Genomic DNA, 20430 nt, shown 5'->3' on the forward strand with positions numbered 1-20430 from the left:
CTACCTGACAAGGAGATCAGCAGATAGGGCCATCTGCAGAGAGATGAGAGCACCATCATGTTTGCAGGCCTGGTTTGCAAGCTCACCCGTGCCAATTACCAACACAGCAAGGCAGAAACAAACAGGAAGTTCCTGGAGTGCCTCCATCACAATCTGTAATGAGAGGCACTCTGCTCAATCTCACCCATGCAAACAAGGAGGGGATTTTGGGGGATGGTCGAACACAGCAGTGGAGATGTGAAGAGTTCGATGTCATGAGAAATGTAAAAAAAAAAAGAACACAAGACCTGACTACAAAAGAGCTGACCTCAGTCTCTTTGCTCAACAGATAATGCCCTGAAGAGAAAAAGGATCCAAAAACACTGGTTAATATTCAAGAATCACCTATTCTAAGATTAAGAGCTCAACAAACAAGAAGTCAAGCAAAAATGCCCTGATTGAGTTCATGATCTTAAGGAATATGGTCAAGGGAAAGAATCAAGAGCCTGAACTTCATGGTCCAGAGGAGGGCCATGAAGATGATCAGTGGGCTGAAACATTTCCCCTGCAAAGAGAGTCGGAGGAAGCTGGGCATGTTCAGCCTCAGTCTCCGGAGAGACTTCACTACTTCCTTCCAGTACTTGAAGGGAGCTTCTAACAGGAGGCAGACCAAATTTTACACTGTCTGACACTGATAAGGCAAGAGCAGGGCTTTCAACTACAAAGGAGAGAATTTATGCTAGATGTTATATACAAATTCTTTAGTTACAGGATGGTAAGGCACTGAAACATATTACCCAGATAAGTTGTAGATATGCAAACTAAAGAAATAAAAACACAGTTCATGCCTATTCAGGCCACTTTTTTCTCTTTAAAAAAAAAAAAAAACAAAAACCCTCATGCTCAGTTTTAAACAGAGCAACATTACTATGCACAATACTAGATGGTTCAGTGGTTGAAGGGGACAAAGAGGACATACCTCAGAATAAGTTAAGTTCTCAGGTGAATGTTATTTTCAGCAGCCAGCTCTATTACACCACAAAGTAGGAAGGGTGTTGTAAGTAATTAAGTGCATCATTTCTTGTTTCACAATTTTCCCATTAAAAATCATTCTTCACCAATACTATCCAAAAACTTTTTGGTTCTCGTGTTATTAGTACACTGTTTCCTCCAGTTTACGCAAAGAAAATAAACCTCTTGGAATAACAAAACCTCGTAATATTTCTCATTGAAATTTTAGAGGTTTTTAATCCAAATTTGAATCTGTTCTCCTAATGGCCTCTCCATTATGGATAACTATAATGGATTCCCATAATTTATTCAGTGAAGCATCTTCTGTGTTCATTCTCTATAGCAATTATTATTCCAACATTAAATTTCACCTATGTTCTCTCGTTTCTTTCTATTCTCTCATTTCTTTGTCATATATTCTCTTTAAAGACAAACACAGAAGAATAAAGGTCCAATCTACAGTTCTAAGTTAATATTTATGAACAGCAGATAATTAACACTCATAAGCTGTTTAAAAATTGAAAAATAATTTAAAAAAATGTTCTTCAATAATCTGCTCAGAATTTCTTACTCTGTAAAAATCTAGATGAAAATAAATAAACTGAGGTTGCAGAGTATATCATCTTTGGTGAGTCATTAAACAGTACAGCCATTTAAAAACACTAACTTAGATTAGTTAACTCAGATTAATTGGTGCTACCAGAAATTTGCTAACACCAAGATTTTAGTTTCTATAACTGAAATGCACATCAGACTAGCACAACAAAAAATTGTATATAAAGCAGTATTAAAATTACTTAATAATAGATTGCTGATAACCCCATGACTATAAGGTTATGATACACTGAATTCTCCACCTGTGTAAGTAAGAATCCAGGAACAGCATGGAGAACATTTCCTGTTACTTACACACACATGTATTATAGACTTAGAAATGAGTAAAACCATCATAAACCAAATGACGTAAGTAGCTCCAGAAGTCACTCTCCTGTTTGTTTCCACGGAAGCTACAACAGATACAAAGAGCACAGCAATACTATTTGATAGAACAAACTCTCTGCTACAAAACACTCACTTTCTAATCATAAGTTAACAGGTCATTTAGTTTAAGCCAAAACATTTTGCCTCAAAATTCACAACATTCATATTCACTTGAACTTATTTCTAATGCACCTAGAAAAATTTAATATGAAAAAGGACTGTGTGAGGAATAATCCACTGTCTTGAAAACAAGTTAAGGCTAATGCTGAAGTCTTAACATGCAATACAAACACAAAAAGTTAGATACCACTACCCTTAAAAATCTTATCTCTGTGAGAGACATATTAAGGAAATGCCTATCCCTGAAGAGCTGAGAGGTGTTATAAATGATAAATCAGAGGTTACAATTGTTCAGATGTGTAAACTTATTCATCGTAAATCCACTGTCTTTCGTCTACAATAGAAACACTTTCACTTGTAGAATGAGAGAAAGCTGGAATTCAAAATTTAATCTTTGTGTTAGAGTACTATGAATATTTATAGCACTCCCACAAGAATCTCAAAAACCGTACAGATCACAAACTTCACACAGTATTCTTAGCACTCCTGAAACACTGCATTAAAACTGAATACATAAGAGTCAATGAACTCACAGGCAGCATCAGAAAGTGAAATAAACTCAGCTTGAAAAATTTGCCTTTTAGAAACTCCATCCTGACCAGTTCATGCCAGTCGACAGGGGATATGTTCCTCCTTTCTGAGAAAAGTGTCTGTACAAACTGGAGATGCCCAAGAATGCCAAAATACACAAGTAATATTCAAAATAGAGCACAATACTGGAAATTGTTACAAATGATCAACTGTCAGTCAAGCTTCATCTTCTTTTCAAGATCCATCTACACACATATCACTAAAACGTAAAACCTGTTTAAATACAGATTAATATTCCCAGATTATTCTACATCAGCTTCACAAGATTTTCAGGAAATAGGAATGAATCTGGGAGCCTCTAAGAACTTCTGAGGATACTGCACAACAAAAAAGAAGTGATTAATTCTGGATCGTTTGCTTTTAAGAACTTTAAAGCACTCTGACATGCTGGGTCATCATTATCATATTTTGTTTCTAGACAGTTTAGAGAAGGTAGAAGGGAAGTTTCATAACATTTTCTGTTAAACACATCAACAATCAGTTGAACAGTTCTATTACATCTTAGGTAAGGGGCTAAGTTGCAGGCTTTTATCAGTACATAGATGCTTTCAGAATTATAAGAGGTAATGGCAGCTAGGAGGAGAAAGACATTCTGCTTACCTGCACATCTGAACTATGACTTCCACTTTTCGAAGCAAACAAACAATCCTCAGAATCAACTGAAAGCAGAGTGGGAGCGGAAGGAAAGAGCTCCGACTGGGATCCTTGACTGAAGTTGATAGCCACTGGATTTTTCTGACCATCTTTTACTGATTCACTCAGATTGATCACAGAATCTCGTATGTTTGAAATAATCTCATTATTTTCCGCCAAAAGGCGTTCAAGATGATCTATTTTTTCTTGCAATATTGAAAGCTGGCCCTGTATAAAGAAGAATGCAAATTTAATTAATTCTCAGACTACTCTTGATATTTTTCTTGTCAATTTCACAATAGTAACATTATCACAAAAATATTCTGTATTTTATATAAAGACAAAATAAAGCAGAAATCAAACCAACACAAGAAAAGTACACTCAGAACATGAAAAAACAGCAAAAGAGATGTGAAAATATTCCTAAGAAGTCATGTTGTTTCAAGTACCAGATATGCAAAAACCAAATTTTTCAAGTCTATCAAAGATGTTAAAAAAAAAATATTTCATTTGCCACCACATCAGAACACCGAAGGGAAAGCCATTTTTTTTACAGTCATCGCATGATGGAATTAACAAGACATAAATACATTTTATGTTTTTCCCTCTACAATTGAAATGTTTCAATAAATATCATTTTTTATTTTCAGTGAAATGTAGAGAGAAATTAACAGAAGCACAAAAAAAGATTTCCTTAACTGCTGAATATTCTAATAATCAGTATAATCAGACAATCAATACTGTTCTGTAAAAGACAGTTCAAGCCAATGGCATCTGCACTTAGAATACCATATTCAGTTGCTGGAGAACAGGATTCCATGGATGATTCTAGTGAGCACCACAAACGGAAGGACAGAGGATTACATCAACGCACTGAAAAAAGTCAAGAGAGCTCAAAAGTAACCTGGAAGGACAGGTGCAGACCTACAGCACAAAGCAATTTATGGCATTTAATTAGCATACCGTTGGAGATAGCACAAAAGAGGAAGATGTCTAGAATGGTACTGCTCTTTGATGTACCCATTCCAAATCACTTTGGGTATGCTTTTTTTTCTTTTTCCAAACAATGAATGTGTTAGCTTTTCCACAGCCACAAGATGCCATACCACCTAACACGTTTTTAAGGTTATTTAATCTTAATAAAAATATCTTTCCTTCCTCAGAAAGATTTCAACTTAACAAAAACTGAAGACAAAACTGAATTGAGTGTTTTTTTTCCTATTTTTAAAGTTGTGGACAGACCCCAAAATATACAGTGTCTGACATTGTTTCATCAAGACATTGTAATTGCAACAAAATCTGCCGATTCAAGTATTCATGTTTCACCCATTACACAAAATACAAATAACAGTCATGCAGTAGACAATCCTTCTGTGATCTATGCTTTTAATGACAAGTTAAATGCTTTCCTATTGAAAGTAGGAAGTAGAACAGAATAGCATCAGCAATAGCCTCAGTGTATTAGACATTTTCCCCCCATGACAATCATTCATTTTAGAGCCTTCCATTTTCTGCTTAATGTACAAATTGCCTTGTTCAAAAGTCAACTCATTCCAACTTCTGTAGTTTGCAAGGGATTAAGCCTTCTTTTAAAATTGAGAAGAGCACTGTATTTTAAATTCTGCTGAGTTTCAGAAGTCTGGAGGAAAATGCATCCCCTAGAACAAGATACTAGTCATCCTCTAGAGCTCTACTAGTCATTTCTGTAATTTTATCTCCGCAGCAGTTCTTTGTAATTATGCAGAAGTTTTAGTCATTTTTAAATTTTACAGCTGGTAACTTTGTCCCCTCATTTTCCAAGCTGTACAAAAAATGCTGATTCAGTGTTTCATTCTGCTCTTAGTTTTATGCATCCTGAAAACAGTAACAGTTTTTAAAATAACACATGTAAAACCTTATTGCTTCTCAAAAGACAAAAATGCTTCTTGACAATAAATCCATATTATATTAACTGAGATGTAGGGCAAAGACCCTAGAATCTAAAGACAGACTGAAGTCAAATACTAGAAACTTACAAAATAAAATAAAGAACAAGAGCTCAACATGCAGATGACAGGATGCAAGAAAGAAAGAAAAAAAGTGTCGTCTCATGCCCCCTAGTGGCTCAGGAAAAACAACGAGTCTTTCACAAATACTAAATATTGCAGGTACGCATTTTATAAAATCAGTACTTTCCCTTTCTGATTTATTCAAGAGAAAAAAAAAAAAAAAACACATGGAAAAGTTTCTACATTTAGATAACATCCTGTTATGCCACTCTGAAAGAACAGTATAAAATAATACCCATTCAGACTATAAAGGCTGCCCAACATAGCCTTTGGTATTTAGATTCTTAAAAAGCTAAAATATAGCCATCATCTACTGTAGCTATTACCTGTTTCGTTGTGTATGATTATAGCTCAAAATTACCAAATGATTAAGCGGTGAAAATGTTACTCACACCTACCTCACTGCTATACTTTCTTCTTCTGCGACTGTAAAAACATACAACTGTTTAAAACTTATCTTCTCACTCATGCATGTTTTAGAAATACTTTACCTATGCCTACAAGTCAAGAGCCTTACAGCGATTACCAACAGCCCACCAACTATCCAACTGTCACCGATTACACCGCTAATCTGCCTCGTGTCATCTAGCTGAATACTTTCTGATCAGTCAACAGCAGACAGAACGTTTAAAAAAATAACACTGAATGCATGTTTAGACTCATCCTTCCATCGGCATACACTGCCAGCTTCTGGCACAAGCTTCCAGAGTCAGAGATCACGTTATATATAAGATACACGTTTTGCTTAAATTTCTGTACTTTCAACCCTAAAATATCTGTATGTTCAAGCATTTTACAGTGTATTATATGGCAAAAATATTTTAAAACCAAGTTCCCTGCTTCTTGTATCCAAAGAAATAGTAACTTTTTTCCCATCCATCTTCAAGTAATTATTTTATATATTGTAATAAATTTCCATCAATAATTTATTTTTAAGGTGGAGAGTTCAAGTCTACCTAGAACACTGAAGAGCAGTGATTTTTATGAGAATATTAAGCACGTAATTATTTCATCTTCAGGGATAGAAATCTTTACCTAACCTCCCATGGTGGAGACAAACAACAGACATTAATTAAAGCTATCTGCTTTCTTTTCCAAAGATTATGAGATGTGTCATGTCTCTCTTACAAACATTTCAAACAGGATGTTTGAAATAATTCAGCTTGAAGAGAAAACATCAAATAATAAGCTGTAGTAAAGAATATTTAACTATAGCCTCATGAAGTATCCAATTTAAAACTGACAGGTAACCAAGTCTTTGTAGATTCTGAAGATATTTTCAATTTTCATTATACAGTATATCAGTTACTGGATTTAACTTTAAGAAACAGCAGTATCACAAACTAAAATTGGATCCCATATTTCATTTAGTATAAAAATAGAGAGAGTGTCAAGAATCCATTCTCTTGTTCATAATTTCATACAGAACCCTTACCAAAAGCTATTTTTTTTTCCCCTCCAGTCTACATTCACCTATTCTTCTTACTCATTTTTAGCGGGTAGGAGTAGACAAAGTTTAAAATGTAGTATTTGATAATGAAATTACTGTAGAATTTGAGATAAACAATAAAAACAAAATAAGCCTTCAAGATAATGAAAACAACACAAATGGAATTTAGCTTCAACACTAATCAAGAAAGGTAGCTGACTTACACTGCTCCATTTGCTAGTTGCCAGTTGATTGATATCAATTTACTAGTAAAACAGTTCAGCAACATGTTACAAGAGCACAGATAAGTCTAATTAAAAGATAAAACAGAAGATAAAACACATAGGATCTCTACTGATCACTAACATCATACTCTAGCGTATTTTTCTAAATTAAGTTAGAAAGTTTTCCACGTATTGGAAATGGAGGGTAGTTTTATTTTATTTTAATATCTAAGCAGAGATGCATTAATTTTATCTTACTCACTTGTACCTGAAATGCTGTAGTCTAAATGGCTTCATAAATACTTGACAGCAAAACATGGATTGCTGTATAATTCATAAGCCTCAGCAGATTTTGCCCAGAGTTTACAGCATTAGTTCTTCCTAAAACAGAAGCAGTTCTTTTCCAAGACTCTGAGCTACACTCAACCTTACAGAAAATGGGAGATATGCTTTCTGGATAACTATTGCTCAGTCTAAATGGAGACAACTAAACACCTCTCTATGGATCTATGTACTTATTTTACATAAGGAAATGCAGTGTGAAATTACATGAATCACTTGACTTATAAAGCCAGTCAACTACTTTTTAGTAGCTTTGGAGAGAAATGAAAGAAAGACATTTTTACTACTTTCAAATATTGAAGGGCTATACAAACAAAAATTTTACTTAAATGTAAGAAAGGCAACATTGCTCTCACTTCACAGTGATGATAAATACTACTGCATGAACTCAGGATATTCTGTGATTCTATACAGAGAAGGTACCAACAAATCCAGCAGTACTGAAGCTAGGTAAAGCTGCTCTGGTAGAATGGCTCCACCCAAACATCTCATCTCTTCAGCATCCCCAGAGTTACACAGGGTTGGATTTCATTTCAGTCCAAAGTGAAGATAACCCAGATTAATCCTCCACCCATTTGGGGGGAAGAAATAAAAATCAAAAAATCAACATGCATTAGCTGCATTGAACAACCTGCTCCTACCATCGTATGAAGGAGTGACATTTCTTTATGTTTCTAATCTTTTCAAGACCCAAACTTTCCAGAACAGTCTGCTTTCTCACGTCTCCTGCTTGTTCCAGTCTATTTGCATTTGATACTGCAGTAAGGACTCTCTCCAGAAAGGAGCACACCGTTACCCAGCACAAGGAAGAAAGTCCAGTTACACAATGAAACATTGTGCATAATGAGGGATCAACAAGCAAGTTGAACCAGAGCCAGCAGTGTGCCACCACAGCCCAGAGGGCCAAACCCTTGCGTATATCAGGCCCAGCACTGCCAGCCAGTGAGGGAAAGGCTGTCCCACTCTACTCTACACTGTGTAGCCTCACCTGGAGCACTGGGTGTGGGTCTGGATGCCACAATCCATGGGCACAAAAACATCAGAGCATACAAAGGAGGGCTATGAAGGTGGAGAAGGAGGGCAAGGAGTGCAAGGAGTGGCTGAAGTCCCTGGTTGTGTTCAACCCACAGCAGATACTGAATGGAGGCCTTGTGGCACCTGCAGCTCCTCACAGGGAGCAGAGGGCAGCGCTGAGCTCCGCGACAGGGGCCGAGGGAACGGCATGGAGCTGTGCCAGGGGAGGGGAGCTGGGGGTCAGGGAAAGGGTCTGCAGCACAGGGCGGTGGGCATGCAAGATTGAACACAAGGAGAAAAACAACAAACATCAGTCACAAGCACCAGTCAAGGTTTATAGCATGTATTAAACTGAACAGAAGACTTATTTTTATTAGCGAAAATTACCTAAAATACCTTTTTAATGATCTCACACAATGGCTTACGTTGGAAGGAACATTAAAGATGATTCCAGTTCCAAGCTCCCATGGGCAGGGTTGCCAACCACTACATGAGGCTATACCAGGGCCCCATCCAGTCTAGCCTTGAATACCTTGAGGGATGGGGCATCCACAGCTTTTCTGGGCAGCCCGTGCCAATGCCCCATCTCCCTCTGAGTACAGAACTTCCTCCTAACATCTAAACTAAATCTTTCCTGTTTCACTTTAAAGCCATTCCCCTCACGTTGTATCATTATCAGAACATGTAAAAAGCTGTCTCTCAAAGCTTTCTTCGAGTACTAGAAGGCCACAATGAGGTGCCCCAATATCCAGGCTGAATAAGCCTAGCTCCCTCTACTTTTCTTCATAAAAGAAGTGTTCAAGCCTTCATCTTTGTGGCCTCATCTAGACATCTCTAACATCTTCATATCTTTCTTGTTTTGAGGTCCAAGCCTAGTACTCCAGACAAGTGCAGAAAAGAAAGAGACAATCACCTCCTTCTCCCTCTGGCCACCCCTCTTTTGATGCAGCCCAGGATACTAATGGCCTTCCAGGCTGCAAGCACACACTTATGGCTCTTGTCAGTTTCTTGTCTACCGGATCCCCATGTACTCGCAGGGCCACTCACAATGAGTTCTTCTCCCTGTCTGTACTCTTACCTGGGATTGCCACAACCCAAGTGCAACAGCTTGCACTTGATCTTGTTAAACCTCACTAGGGTCACGTGGGCTCACTTTTCAAGCCTGTATAGGTCTTTTTGGATAGCATTCTTTCCATCATATCAACTGCACAACTCTGCTTGGAGTTATCAGCAAAGTTTCTGAGGATGCACTCATTCCCACTGTCTATGTCACAGGTAAAGATGCTGAAGAGCACTGGTCCTGAGACGGACCCTTTGCAGACACCACTTGTCACCAGCTTCCACATGGACACAGAGCCATTTAACACGACCTCCTGGCTCCAATCTTCCAAACAATTCTTTACTCACCAAATCTGAATTCGTAACTCTCCAGTTCAGAGATAAAGATGTGGCACTTGACCCTGTCAAAGGCCTTGCAGAAGTCCAGGAAGATGACTTCAGTTTCTTTGTGCACCAACGCTGTCATTCCATCAGAGAAGGCTACCAGACTGGTCTGGCAAAATTTCCTGCCTTCAGAGAACTATTGTAATTGAGGTCACTGTAATATTTTTACAGTGATTTTATGATTTTTATGATTTTACAGATCATGATAAGAACATGTATTTGTAGTTTAGATAAGCCACTGATTTCACTTACTTCACTACAACATGTCTAGCAAAACTACAGCTGAGATGTGTATTTCTGGCATATCAGGTCCCTTTCAGTTCTTCACATTCTGTGATTCTGCGATTTCAAAAGCAAAAGGCATAAAGACTTGCTAACGCTGAAGGGAGCTGAGCTACGTAAAGCACAGAACAGGGGCACGGCAACCATGGAGCACAAGCTGACAATGCACTGTGCTCCTAAAGGAAAACTGAGGCTAACTGAAGGCAGGCTGCCTTTCAGCAGAGGAACTACTAGTCTACCAGTAACTCCAGAGCAAAGCTCACAAGATGCCTTTGTCCAGTCCTTAGGGAAATGCCAGTGTTTCTGCCATGTATTTGGCCCCAATTTCCTCCTATTACTGCTCCAAACTGTATCATTTATATTTTAGCCAAGTGGTATTACCTTCAAGCAACTGGTAAGCACAGATGAAATAACACTGCACAGTGCAATAATCACTACTTGTATTTTTTCTGAAAAATATATGAAGCATCACATGGATGCTTCGAAAACAGGAAGCCAGAAGAGAAGCTTTAGTAGTAACCTCAACAGCTAGGCCTTAATCCTTTGCTGGAAGGATATAGGAAATGAAAGAACAAGCCAACTGCTTTTAGAGAACTGTATTTCATCATCTCTGTTCAAGACAATGCAGCTATAGAGCCAATAAAAGCATTTCACATACATGAGAGTATCGGAGCAAGTTTGAAATAATAATGCATTGGGAGATTGGGAGGGGTTTAGCAGAAGGAATCTGATTCAGCAAATGACTGTTTAAAAAAAAAAAAAAAAGAAAGAAAAAGCAGCAAAACACTAAGGATCAAAGTTGCAATATGTTTGTATTTTCCTTTTAATAAAGTTTAAGGGAAAGACTTAAGATAAAATGGAGGAATTACTCCATCCTATTCTGGTTATCAACCAGAATTGTGGCAGATATGAGTTACAAAAACATATTTCCAGAAACATCTGTGCACACGGTGGGGACATGTCCCATAAAAGCCAAAAGCAAGCTATCTGAAAGTGGTTAGAAAAAAAAAACGCTTTGTTCCAAGCTCAGAGCATCAGCATCCAAGTAGTGAGAGAGGATGCTCTGTTGTGTTGCTGCTTTGACTTGCACAGGCACAAGAGTGAAGACTATATCAAGGACATATTTCTGAAGCAAAAATATTCTTGCCCCCAAATAAATCTTCCACTTAATTTAAGAAACACTGGATTTTTAATGTATTTATTTGTCTTAAGAGTGCACCATGCTCTCTAATGCTTAAGTCGAGCAAAATTCAGAATCAAAAAAATACTCCACCAGCTTCTGTAAATGAACAGCTTTTATGGATTTACTCTAGCTCAAGGTAAAGTTAGTTGAGAAAATAAGCAGTTAGGCTAATGATTTTTCCTATCTGAATCTAAAATAGAAAATAATTAATATGTGCTTATTCGTATTTGGTACTCATCTGCATACAGTAACACTGGATTTCCAAGTGAAGCTGCTCCACTTCAGACTTGATTTGACTGACATTTTTATTTAGCTGTATCAATCTAGCCCAAGAATCCCCTGTCCTTGACACTCAGTGCACAAGAGACAGCAGAGAACTAAGCACCATTCCAAAACCTCATTCCACCAGACAGTCACAAGCTATTTCAGAGAATTCTGTTATTACAGACAGAAGCAATATACACCATGACTTTTTTTTTTTTGTTTTCCTTTGTAAATTCCACTAGGTGATTTACACAGTGGTAAGAGCTGAGGACTGACTCAATAATCATACAAAAAATGCATCTAAGGCTATTCCTCCACCTTGAGCTTGGCTCTGCACAATGTAGAAACATCATTCCTATCCTGAGACAGGATGCTAGAACACACAGCATCCTTGTATGTCTTGAGACAGGAAGCATCCTATTTCAAGGCAGGGCAGTAGGCATGCAAATCAGCTGTACAATTTGTCCTTCTCACTTTCAGGATCTTTCATTAGCTTTCTAAACGCAAAGAACTGATAGCTGGAGCATTTTCCTCTCCATTCACACAGCCACAGATGTTTTCACACAGCCTTACCAAAAGGAGGTACTTTCCCCAGCAGCTTCTATTTGTTTACTTAAAGGAGTGAAGGAATGGGAAAGGTATGCAGCAGCAATTCTACTGTTACTCTCTAGAACTTATATAACTAGCATAACCATTATAGTAAAAACACTTGACTAAAATGAGAATGTTAAAGTAAGTACATAGCAATGCCTGAGCTGTCTTGAGCAGGTCATTATTAACTGCTGATAAGCTCTCTAAGGAGATTTTAAGCCAAATGCTCTTCCAGAGCAGAGCACTAATGGGAAGCAGTCATGCTAACAGTACTGGACTTTGGAGATCCACATCAGAGTGATACTGAGGGAAAATAAAGAAAAATAGCATGGGAGAGGAAGGAAACAACCCTTGTGGAAGAATACCAGAGTCCATGGTATAATACAGCAAGAAGAGATCCTACAGTGGCTACAAACCAGTTATGAGAGAAAGACTGAGCTTGTGATACGGCCATGTTAAGAATGATACATTCACAATAATCAGACAGGACCCATGAAGTCACATGTTGGAATCAGAAGAGAGGCGAGTCTTAATCTCCCACTGTAGGTAGCTAATCTTCCCCAAATTCTCAGGGACTTCCTATTTACGGCAACATGCAGATCTTCTGATAAATGAACCATTAGTGATGACAAGGCTATAAATTATCTCATTAGTTCAAATTCTATTACAGTTCCCGTAATGCCACTTTACAATGGTGCATGGACAACATTCACTTTGAAAGGGACTACCAAAGCCAGCTTTTGCAAATTCAGCCCCTGAACAGAAGATATTATCACCACCTCCTGAGTCAGACACAGATTCTCTTTCACACAGCAGCAAAAAGCATTTTCAAGCACTTCAGTTAGAGAACATGTAAAGGCACCTGCCTAGGGATATTTATGCTTCTTGGGAGAGCTCCTCCCAAAATTATTTTGGCAATTATTTCTGTTGGCATGCTTGAGCAACTACCTGAACTCTCAAACTAGAAATCAAGCACAGGAAGAGCAATCCTTGAGCACAACAGCAGACGCAGCTGAAAGAAGATAGGTTCACAAGCCTCAGTCTGATGGACACTATCATGAGACCATGCAATAAGCAGCACCTGGAAGAAACTGTGGAAATGAAATCTGAACAGTAATTATCAGCATTTTACCACTGGTACTAGGTACCACATTCTCTAAGTAATGCAGATAACAGGCACTGCCAGCTAAAAAAATCCCAGCTCTAATTCTGGTCGAAATTGAAGTGTAGATAGACACACTTATAAGCTTAGAGAGGAGGATGCTTCTACTGGTACCCACTTCTGTCCTCTGAGGTTACATAAAACACAAGTCAGGAAGGGTAACCCTCAGGACATGTGAGCTCTCCTGGCAGAGCTGTAAGAAAGCTGAAACAAAGTTGAAAAACCAACACATTATCAGATCAGAAAAAGATAAAGTGAAGCTATCAAAAAAAGTCTTTAAAAAAATTCAATTCCTTTTTCTAACCAGTAAGAAAAAAACTGACCTCTGTCATCATGAAAAAAATGTCCTCCTGTATCCACAGACATGCAGTATGCTGCTGCCAAAGCTTTCCACACACAAAACCTGCTTGAAGTTTTTACATCTGTGAGTAGTTTCACTTACCATACAGAATACAGCATTCTGGAAATGCTACAGTGACATAGTCTTCCTGTAAGCTAAAACAGCATATTCTCCTCAAATATTTTTGGTAGCTTCCCTTGCCCTTCTTCATCTTCCATTTCAACGTTAAGCTGATGCATGATAGGGCCCAGAAGCATTCCAGTTTTGAAAGCTCCATCAGCATAACATATAACCTTCACAAAGGATAAAGCAGTAGGAAGGAAAAGGGTAATTATTCACCCAAAAGAAGGAGTGAAACAGTGCTGGCAGAGAATTCTGCAGTGAGAGCAACCAGCTTCAAAGGGATTTCTGTTTGGAAAAGGCAGAAAAAAGTAATCAGGGCTCAAAAGAGGGGAAGGAGGACAGACAGTAGAATGTTTTCCTCTACCAGACTCTACACCACAAGACCAATGTTACATTGTTGGAATTTCAACTGCAAGATACTGACGATGGAAAACTGAACATATCCAGTCCATCTCCCTCATTCACTTCAGTTTTTTAAATCAAAGCATGACATAAAAAGAGATGTGCTTTCCTATTCTATTCTTTACCAGGATTAAACTCAACTAGTGATACAAAGACATGAGATGCTGTGCTAATACCAGCAGTGACTGCATCACCAAAACAGCAGTCACAGAAGCTTTTACAGGTACCACACGCATCATCTTCCTGCTGGAGTTACAGAACAAGCAGATACAGCTGCAAGAGTCTGGTCTTTCTTCTCCACTTCTCTCCTGTTCTCCTAGTTCCAAAAACAGCCAGCAGATGACCTCTGAACTGCAACTCCAAGAAACAGAACTGTGTCCTTTCCTATACTGAAGTTGAGGCTTTTAACTTGGCCAAAAATAAAATGGTGTCAGCTATTATCTTTGCACTATAAGAGAAACTAGTTACTTCATCAGAAAAATGTTACTTTTTTGGCATGCCTTCTGAGTTCCACCTGATACCTCACTGCTGTACTAGGACACTTCCAGTTGTTTAATTTCCCAAGCAGAATAAATACAAGAAAGCAAAACGAACGGTAGCTTCAATTCCCAATTTCCTGTAATTCTGGTCTACTACTGCAAGAACGTAAAACTCTTTACACACAGCAGTTCTGTCCTCCTGCACAGCATGCTGCGTGTTCTCCAAAATACTTTAATTCCTGTTGCAAATAGAGAAGCCTGTTTTAACACTACAACTATGCAGCTTTTAGCTTTCCACACATGCAGGCACCGAGACACGCTCTGTCCAACAGCCACACCGCGCGGCCGGCTGCGGGCCACCTCCGGCTCCAAACCAACGTTCAGTGACAACGGCGGCCCCAGCGAACTCGGCGTTCCCTCCAGCCCACCTGTTAACGCCGCTGAGGCTCACCCTCCAGCTCTCCTCTTTCGGTACCAGCGCCTCGGCCGCGAGCTCGGCTCGCAACGAGCCCGCGCCCCCCTCAGCCGCCCCCAGACCCGCCGCCGCCGGAGGCAGCACCGCCCCTCCCTGCCCGCTCCGCGCTCGGCAGCGCCGCCCAGAGGCGGCACCGCGCGTCCTGCCCCGCCGGCCCACCCGCCCCGCCGCGGCCGCCGCAGCCGCCGAGGAGCGCAGCCGCGCTTCTCCGCTACCCCCGGCGTAGCGGCTCGAGGGCAGGAAGTGGGCGTCCATCCCCCTTCGCTTCCCCGTCCCCTCCCGCCCTCTCCCCTCGCGGTGTGAAGGGCACTCGTTCGCCCTCGCCCCGCCGCGGCCCGAAGGCGCCGCGCTCACCTTGGGGAAGGTGCCCTCCCGGCGGGGGCTTTTGGGGTGGTCGAAGTGTCCCCGGTCCAGCATCAGATAGAGGGAGAAGATCACCACGCAGAACACCGCGCTGCCCAAAACCGTGAATTGCCGGCTCAGCTTCATCGCGCCGCGCTCCCGCCGCCCCGCACGGTGCAGCCGCGGGAAAGTTCTGCCCCCGAGCCGGGTGGCGGCGGCACCGCGGCAACGGCGCTCCTCCGGCGGGGCAGCCCCGAGCGCGCTCCGGAGAAGTGCGAGAAGTCGCCCCCCGCGCCAGACACAGCGCACCGCCCGGAGCCCCGCGCCGCGGCCGGAGGCGAGCCGGCAGTTTCCGGCAGCGGATCAGGTTCGGGCTGCACCCGGCAGGGAAGTGGCGGCGGCACGCCGCGGGCCGAGCGAGCGCCGCTGCTCCCCGCTTCCTTTCCTCCTTCTCCTCCGGCCGCTCCGCTCCTCCTCGCCACCGGCAAGCAGCGCCGGAGTCTAGCGCCTCCTCCCCCGCCCCGCGGCCGGAGTGCTGCTGCCGCCGCCGAAGCACCGCGGGCCGCCGCCGCGCACACGCTCCGCGCCGAAAGGAACCCCTGCCCGCCAGCACCCGGCCCCGCCACAGCCGGAGCGCCGCGCTCCGCCCCCGTGCGGGTGGGCGGTGCCGGGAGCAGGTCACGGGAGCGGCACCGCCCCCGCTCCCCGCCCCGCGGATCGGTTGGGTCGGAACGGACCGCGCCGCCCCGGGGCCCAGGGGGCGAGCGGCGGCCTCGGGGGTGGAGCTGCTGTTCCTCCGCCGGGCGGGCACCAGCCCCGCGCTGTCCGCGCCCCACCCGCAGAGGGCGGCGGTGCGGAAGACCGGAGCAGGGGGCCGTCCCTGGGGCGCTGCCTGGAGAGGACCGGGGAAGAGAGTTTTTCGTCCGAAGCCGTTGTCGACGGCAGCCCGGTGCTCGGCAGAGACTTGTCAGAACGAGGGCTGCGCGCTGTACTGACGCTGTTCCTCCCGTATAGTGTTACGCAGACGAATGGGATCGCCCCAAGTTCCAGATTGAGTCGATTTTTTCCACATTCGAACAAGCTTCAGCGGATGCACCTCGTGGCTCAGCGGTGGGGGCCCCAGCGCTGAGGGTGCCTGTCCTCCACCGCGGCCATGTTTAGTTCCTAATTTTGACTGATGTGATTTTGTGAGATTTGAAGGCTTCCGTGCCCAGCGCCTCTGTCGGAATAACGCTTTGGGGAACTAGTTGGGACACGCTGCCTGTTAATGAGAACCACGCCAGTGCTGAAAGCTCTAGCAATGCATGTGTGAGCTCTTGCCAAGCAGCTCTGATATCCCCATGATCTGAAGTCTGAAAGCCACTGGCGTTTCTTTATTATTTTTCAACAAAAATCCCACTAAAGATTTTAAAACTGTAGAGGATCTGACCAATAACATTAAGTCTTCTGAAGGATCCAAGAAAATCAAATCTTCACCAAGTTTTTCCTTATCGAGAACATGTTGCAGTGTCTCGCAGACCCTGCAGACCCAGATCAGCTCTCCAAAGCTGTGCAACAGTGCTGGGTGGTTCTGAATGCGCAGACCCCGCAGTTCTCCTGCAGCACAGGTGGGGGTGCAATGCGCCATGGGGTGAGTGGGGGCAGGGAGCTGTTCGCCGCTTTGCGCACAGACCGCCTTTCAGTTCAGAAGGACCGTTTTGTGTAATGCCAGGGAAGACAAAAAAGGCTCAAGGGTGGAGCTGTGCAGTGGAGATAGGACAGGGGATGGACAAAAGAGTGGGGGCTATGCAGAAATGGCAAGGAGCGCTGACTAGGAACAGCTGCAAGTTTAGAGATGAGGCAGATCAGGGTGAAAGACAGCGGGGAGGGGCACAGCAGTCTAACAGAGGGACAGTGCTGGTGGGTCTCTTGCAGAGTCTGGAATAAAACACGGGAGTTTTGAAACGCTTAGCATTTTGCTAAGCAAAGGACTGTATGTAACACATGGCTCTTACCTGCTCACATTTGCTCTATTCCCCCTCTAGTGGCAGACGCACACAGATCATAAATAGAAGGGCTTCGTTCTCCATTTGTCAGTTTGTTAGTGGGGGTCAGCGTCATGGTTTTATGATTTTTGATTATTGGTATTCTACATCATAACATCACGTAGTGCACTGGGAGTTGAAGAGTTAATGCTCCAGTTCTGGGTACCTGTCCCAGAAGAGCAGAAGAACTGCATACCCCAGAGGACTTTGTGTTCAGAGAAGAGAGGAAATCCCTGGCAAAGTCACAGGACTGGGCTCTCCTCCCTTCTGCCCATCCCAACCACATGTCTTGCCTCGGCATTAGAGTAAGGCCTTCAGCTTTCAGACACTCTCTCTCATTATATTTGATTTATTACCTTCAATTCTAATTGTATTGTATTGTATTATAGTGTGCTATCTTGCATTCTGATATCTTGTTTAGTAAATCAGTTTGTTTCTCCTCAGATCGTTGCCACTGCTTTGTTTTAGGCCCATCTCTCTATCCTTTTCCCCTTATCCCTTTCCGGGGTGCAGATCCACAGGTCCCTCTGCCCCACTAGTCACGGAACCATGCCAAATCAGCCCATAAACCATTGACTGTCAGATATCAGGGGAGGAAGGAGAGAGGGAGGGAGGGAGGGAGGGAGGGAGGGAGGGAGGGAGGAAAAAAGGAAAATATGAAAATATTGCATGGGTTTAACTTTTGTAACTCCTTTCAACTTCATGTTAACTCAGAGCCATAGAATATCCTGAGCTGGAATTGACCAACATGGATCAAGTCCAAGTCTTACAATCAGGGAGACAAAACTGTCACAGTCATCCGAGTGGTTGATCTTTCAGAGCCACATAAACAAACATAAACTGGTCAGGGGCACAGCCACAGGTTTAGCTGCCCAACTGTGACTAGGGAAGAAGACTTTGGTGCTGCCTACTCTGCTTTCTTTTTTTACTCCACGCTTTCATAAAACTTTTGGTATAATAGAAAGTAAGGTTGTCCTTCAAAGAAATATAGACCTAGTCAAAGCAACTCACAGAGGAAAATGCATGGCACAAATAAGTTATGAGAGTTGGGTATAGGTGAAAACCATTGTTGTGAAAAAGGCACTGTATAGTTCACAGTAAGCTTTTAATTTTTTTCAACAGATGGTAGCAGCTCAAAACATGCCTGAAAGGGGCTCTTCTGGAGTGCCTTTGATACCCAGTAAGAAGGCAGTGCACTGAAATCAGCAGCTGAGGAGTCTCTGTACAGTATCATTTTCATGGGGAAAAAAAATAGCCTTATTCTTAGAACTACAATAAATTCCCCAATATTCTGAATTTTCAATGCCAGGTTCTACTTAACATGCACCCCTGGACCCATTAAGTCCTGCAAACATTCTTCACCTCTTTTGCAGACTTGGACAAATTATTCTTCGGCTATTGCATGTCTCCTATGAATTGCAAGGGAAATGGCCCAAGAAGCAGCTTCCCTACTTCAGACATCTACATCCATGCTGAAGAGACAAGGAGACAGACAGTGAAAACCAAGAAGAAAAGGTTTGTGGCACTCAGGGGATGTGGGATCAGAGGAAGGCTGATGCTTCATCCTGGAAGTCTCACTGTAAGTAGCCTACAGTAAAAACCACAGTGCAAAGGTAATCAATAGTTCTCGTTTCCTCCAGGTTAAACATAACTGGTTAGATAAAATCACTGTCTGCTGACAAGCTTGGATGAACTGATTTGATTCGTAGTGACCTCTGACAAGGTTCAGCTTTGTTTTACTGTAGTATCAGAAATCAGCGACAAACATTAATCATTAACAAACCTTGCATTAAGAAACCTCATCATACTTTCATAGCATTTCTATAAGTATTTCTGCTTACTACTTCCGTATTCATGCCCAGATGAATCACTATACATGCCACAACATATTTAGCTTCAGACCAATATAGATGTGTGAGTACCACCCAGCTGGATAACTTCTGTACTTGTAATGATCACAGAATTTCAGGTAAAAAAAGTATACTCCATTCTAGGAGAGAAACTATAATTATTGCTGGTAACAGTATTGTAAAAAAAAAAACAACATCAACAACAAAAAAAGTCTGTGAAAGCATTTACTGACAGAAATTTGTTTCCACACCAAGTTGATGACTTTCAAATCACGAAATTTAGAATAGCCTGTCTATTTTAAAATACTTCAGTAAGTATATCACTGTGTTTTAAAATCATAATAATTGAACTGGGCAGCAAGTAATCAAGAAATTTTGTATTTGAAAACTTCGATTGGTCTCAGGAATTTCTTAAGGAACTTAGACATTTGGCTACCTTGGCAGGTTCCCTTTCCCCCCTTTGCCACTTTTTCAGTTCCCCCCCCCTCCCCCCATTCCCCGTCTTCTCTTTCTTCCTTTTTCCCTTTTCTTCCCTTTATTTATTTGCTTGTTTACGTGTTTGTTTATTTATTTAAACCAATAAACTTTCACATTCCTGTCAAGCTAATTTATTTTCATTATATGTTCCCTCAGTGTCAGATCGATCACTTTTATTTAAATCCAAATGAAAAATCTACCAGAAAACAGTTCTGCAGTGCCTCATTGCCTGGTATTAGTATCATGTAGAAGTACTTGCCAGTCTTTGCGTTTATTGAATATGTAAAGCTCCAGACTGCAAAAAATCAATCAGCATTCCAATCAGTCAAGTTATTCTTCTCAAAAATATTAGTAACTGATGAGGCAAAATAAGGCATTGCTTTCAACTACATCAATTTTCTTTTCTTGCTTTTAAATACTGCATTAGATGATGTGATTAAAACAAGGACCAAAGTCATGTAAATTTTAAACAAGTGTACGTGTATTTAAACTCCTGACTTTAGAATTAGACTGCACTGGCCTAGTATAGATCTTGATACACTGCGTAGCTGAGGGGATCCCTGGGGAATTAGTGAAGCCTCATTTAATTTGAGCTGAAGTATAGCTGAAAACGTATGAGTA

The 20430-nt window shown here is 41.7% G+C and overlaps 1 protein-coding gene across 1 annotated transcript in view; it reads right to left on the minus strand.

Annotated features, from left to right (window-relative positions):
• Positions 1-16077, minus strand: part of MAN2A1 (mannosidase alpha class 2A member 1) — a 114814-nt gene extending 98737 nt beyond the window's left edge. The window contains exons 1-2 of the mRNA XM_052700980.1: positions 15471-16077; positions 3283-3543 (exon numbers count right to left, since the gene is read on the minus strand). Of these exons, the coding sequence (XP_052556940.1) occupies positions 3283-3543; positions 15471-15605 (396 nt within the window). The 5' untranslated portion in view covers positions 15606-16077. The remainder of the gene's footprint in view (positions 1-3282; positions 3544-15470) is intronic.
• Between the last annotated feature and the right edge of the window lie 4353 nt (positions 16078-20430).

Source organism: Tympanuchus pallidicinctus, unplaced genomic scaffold (genome assembly GCF_026119805.1).
Source record: "Tympanuchus pallidicinctus isolate F22 unplaced genomic scaffold, pur_lepc_1.0 scaffold4, whole genome shotgun sequence".
NCBI classification, from domain to species: Eukaryota; Metazoa; Chordata; class Aves; order Galliformes; family Phasianidae; genus Tympanuchus; species Tympanuchus pallidicinctus.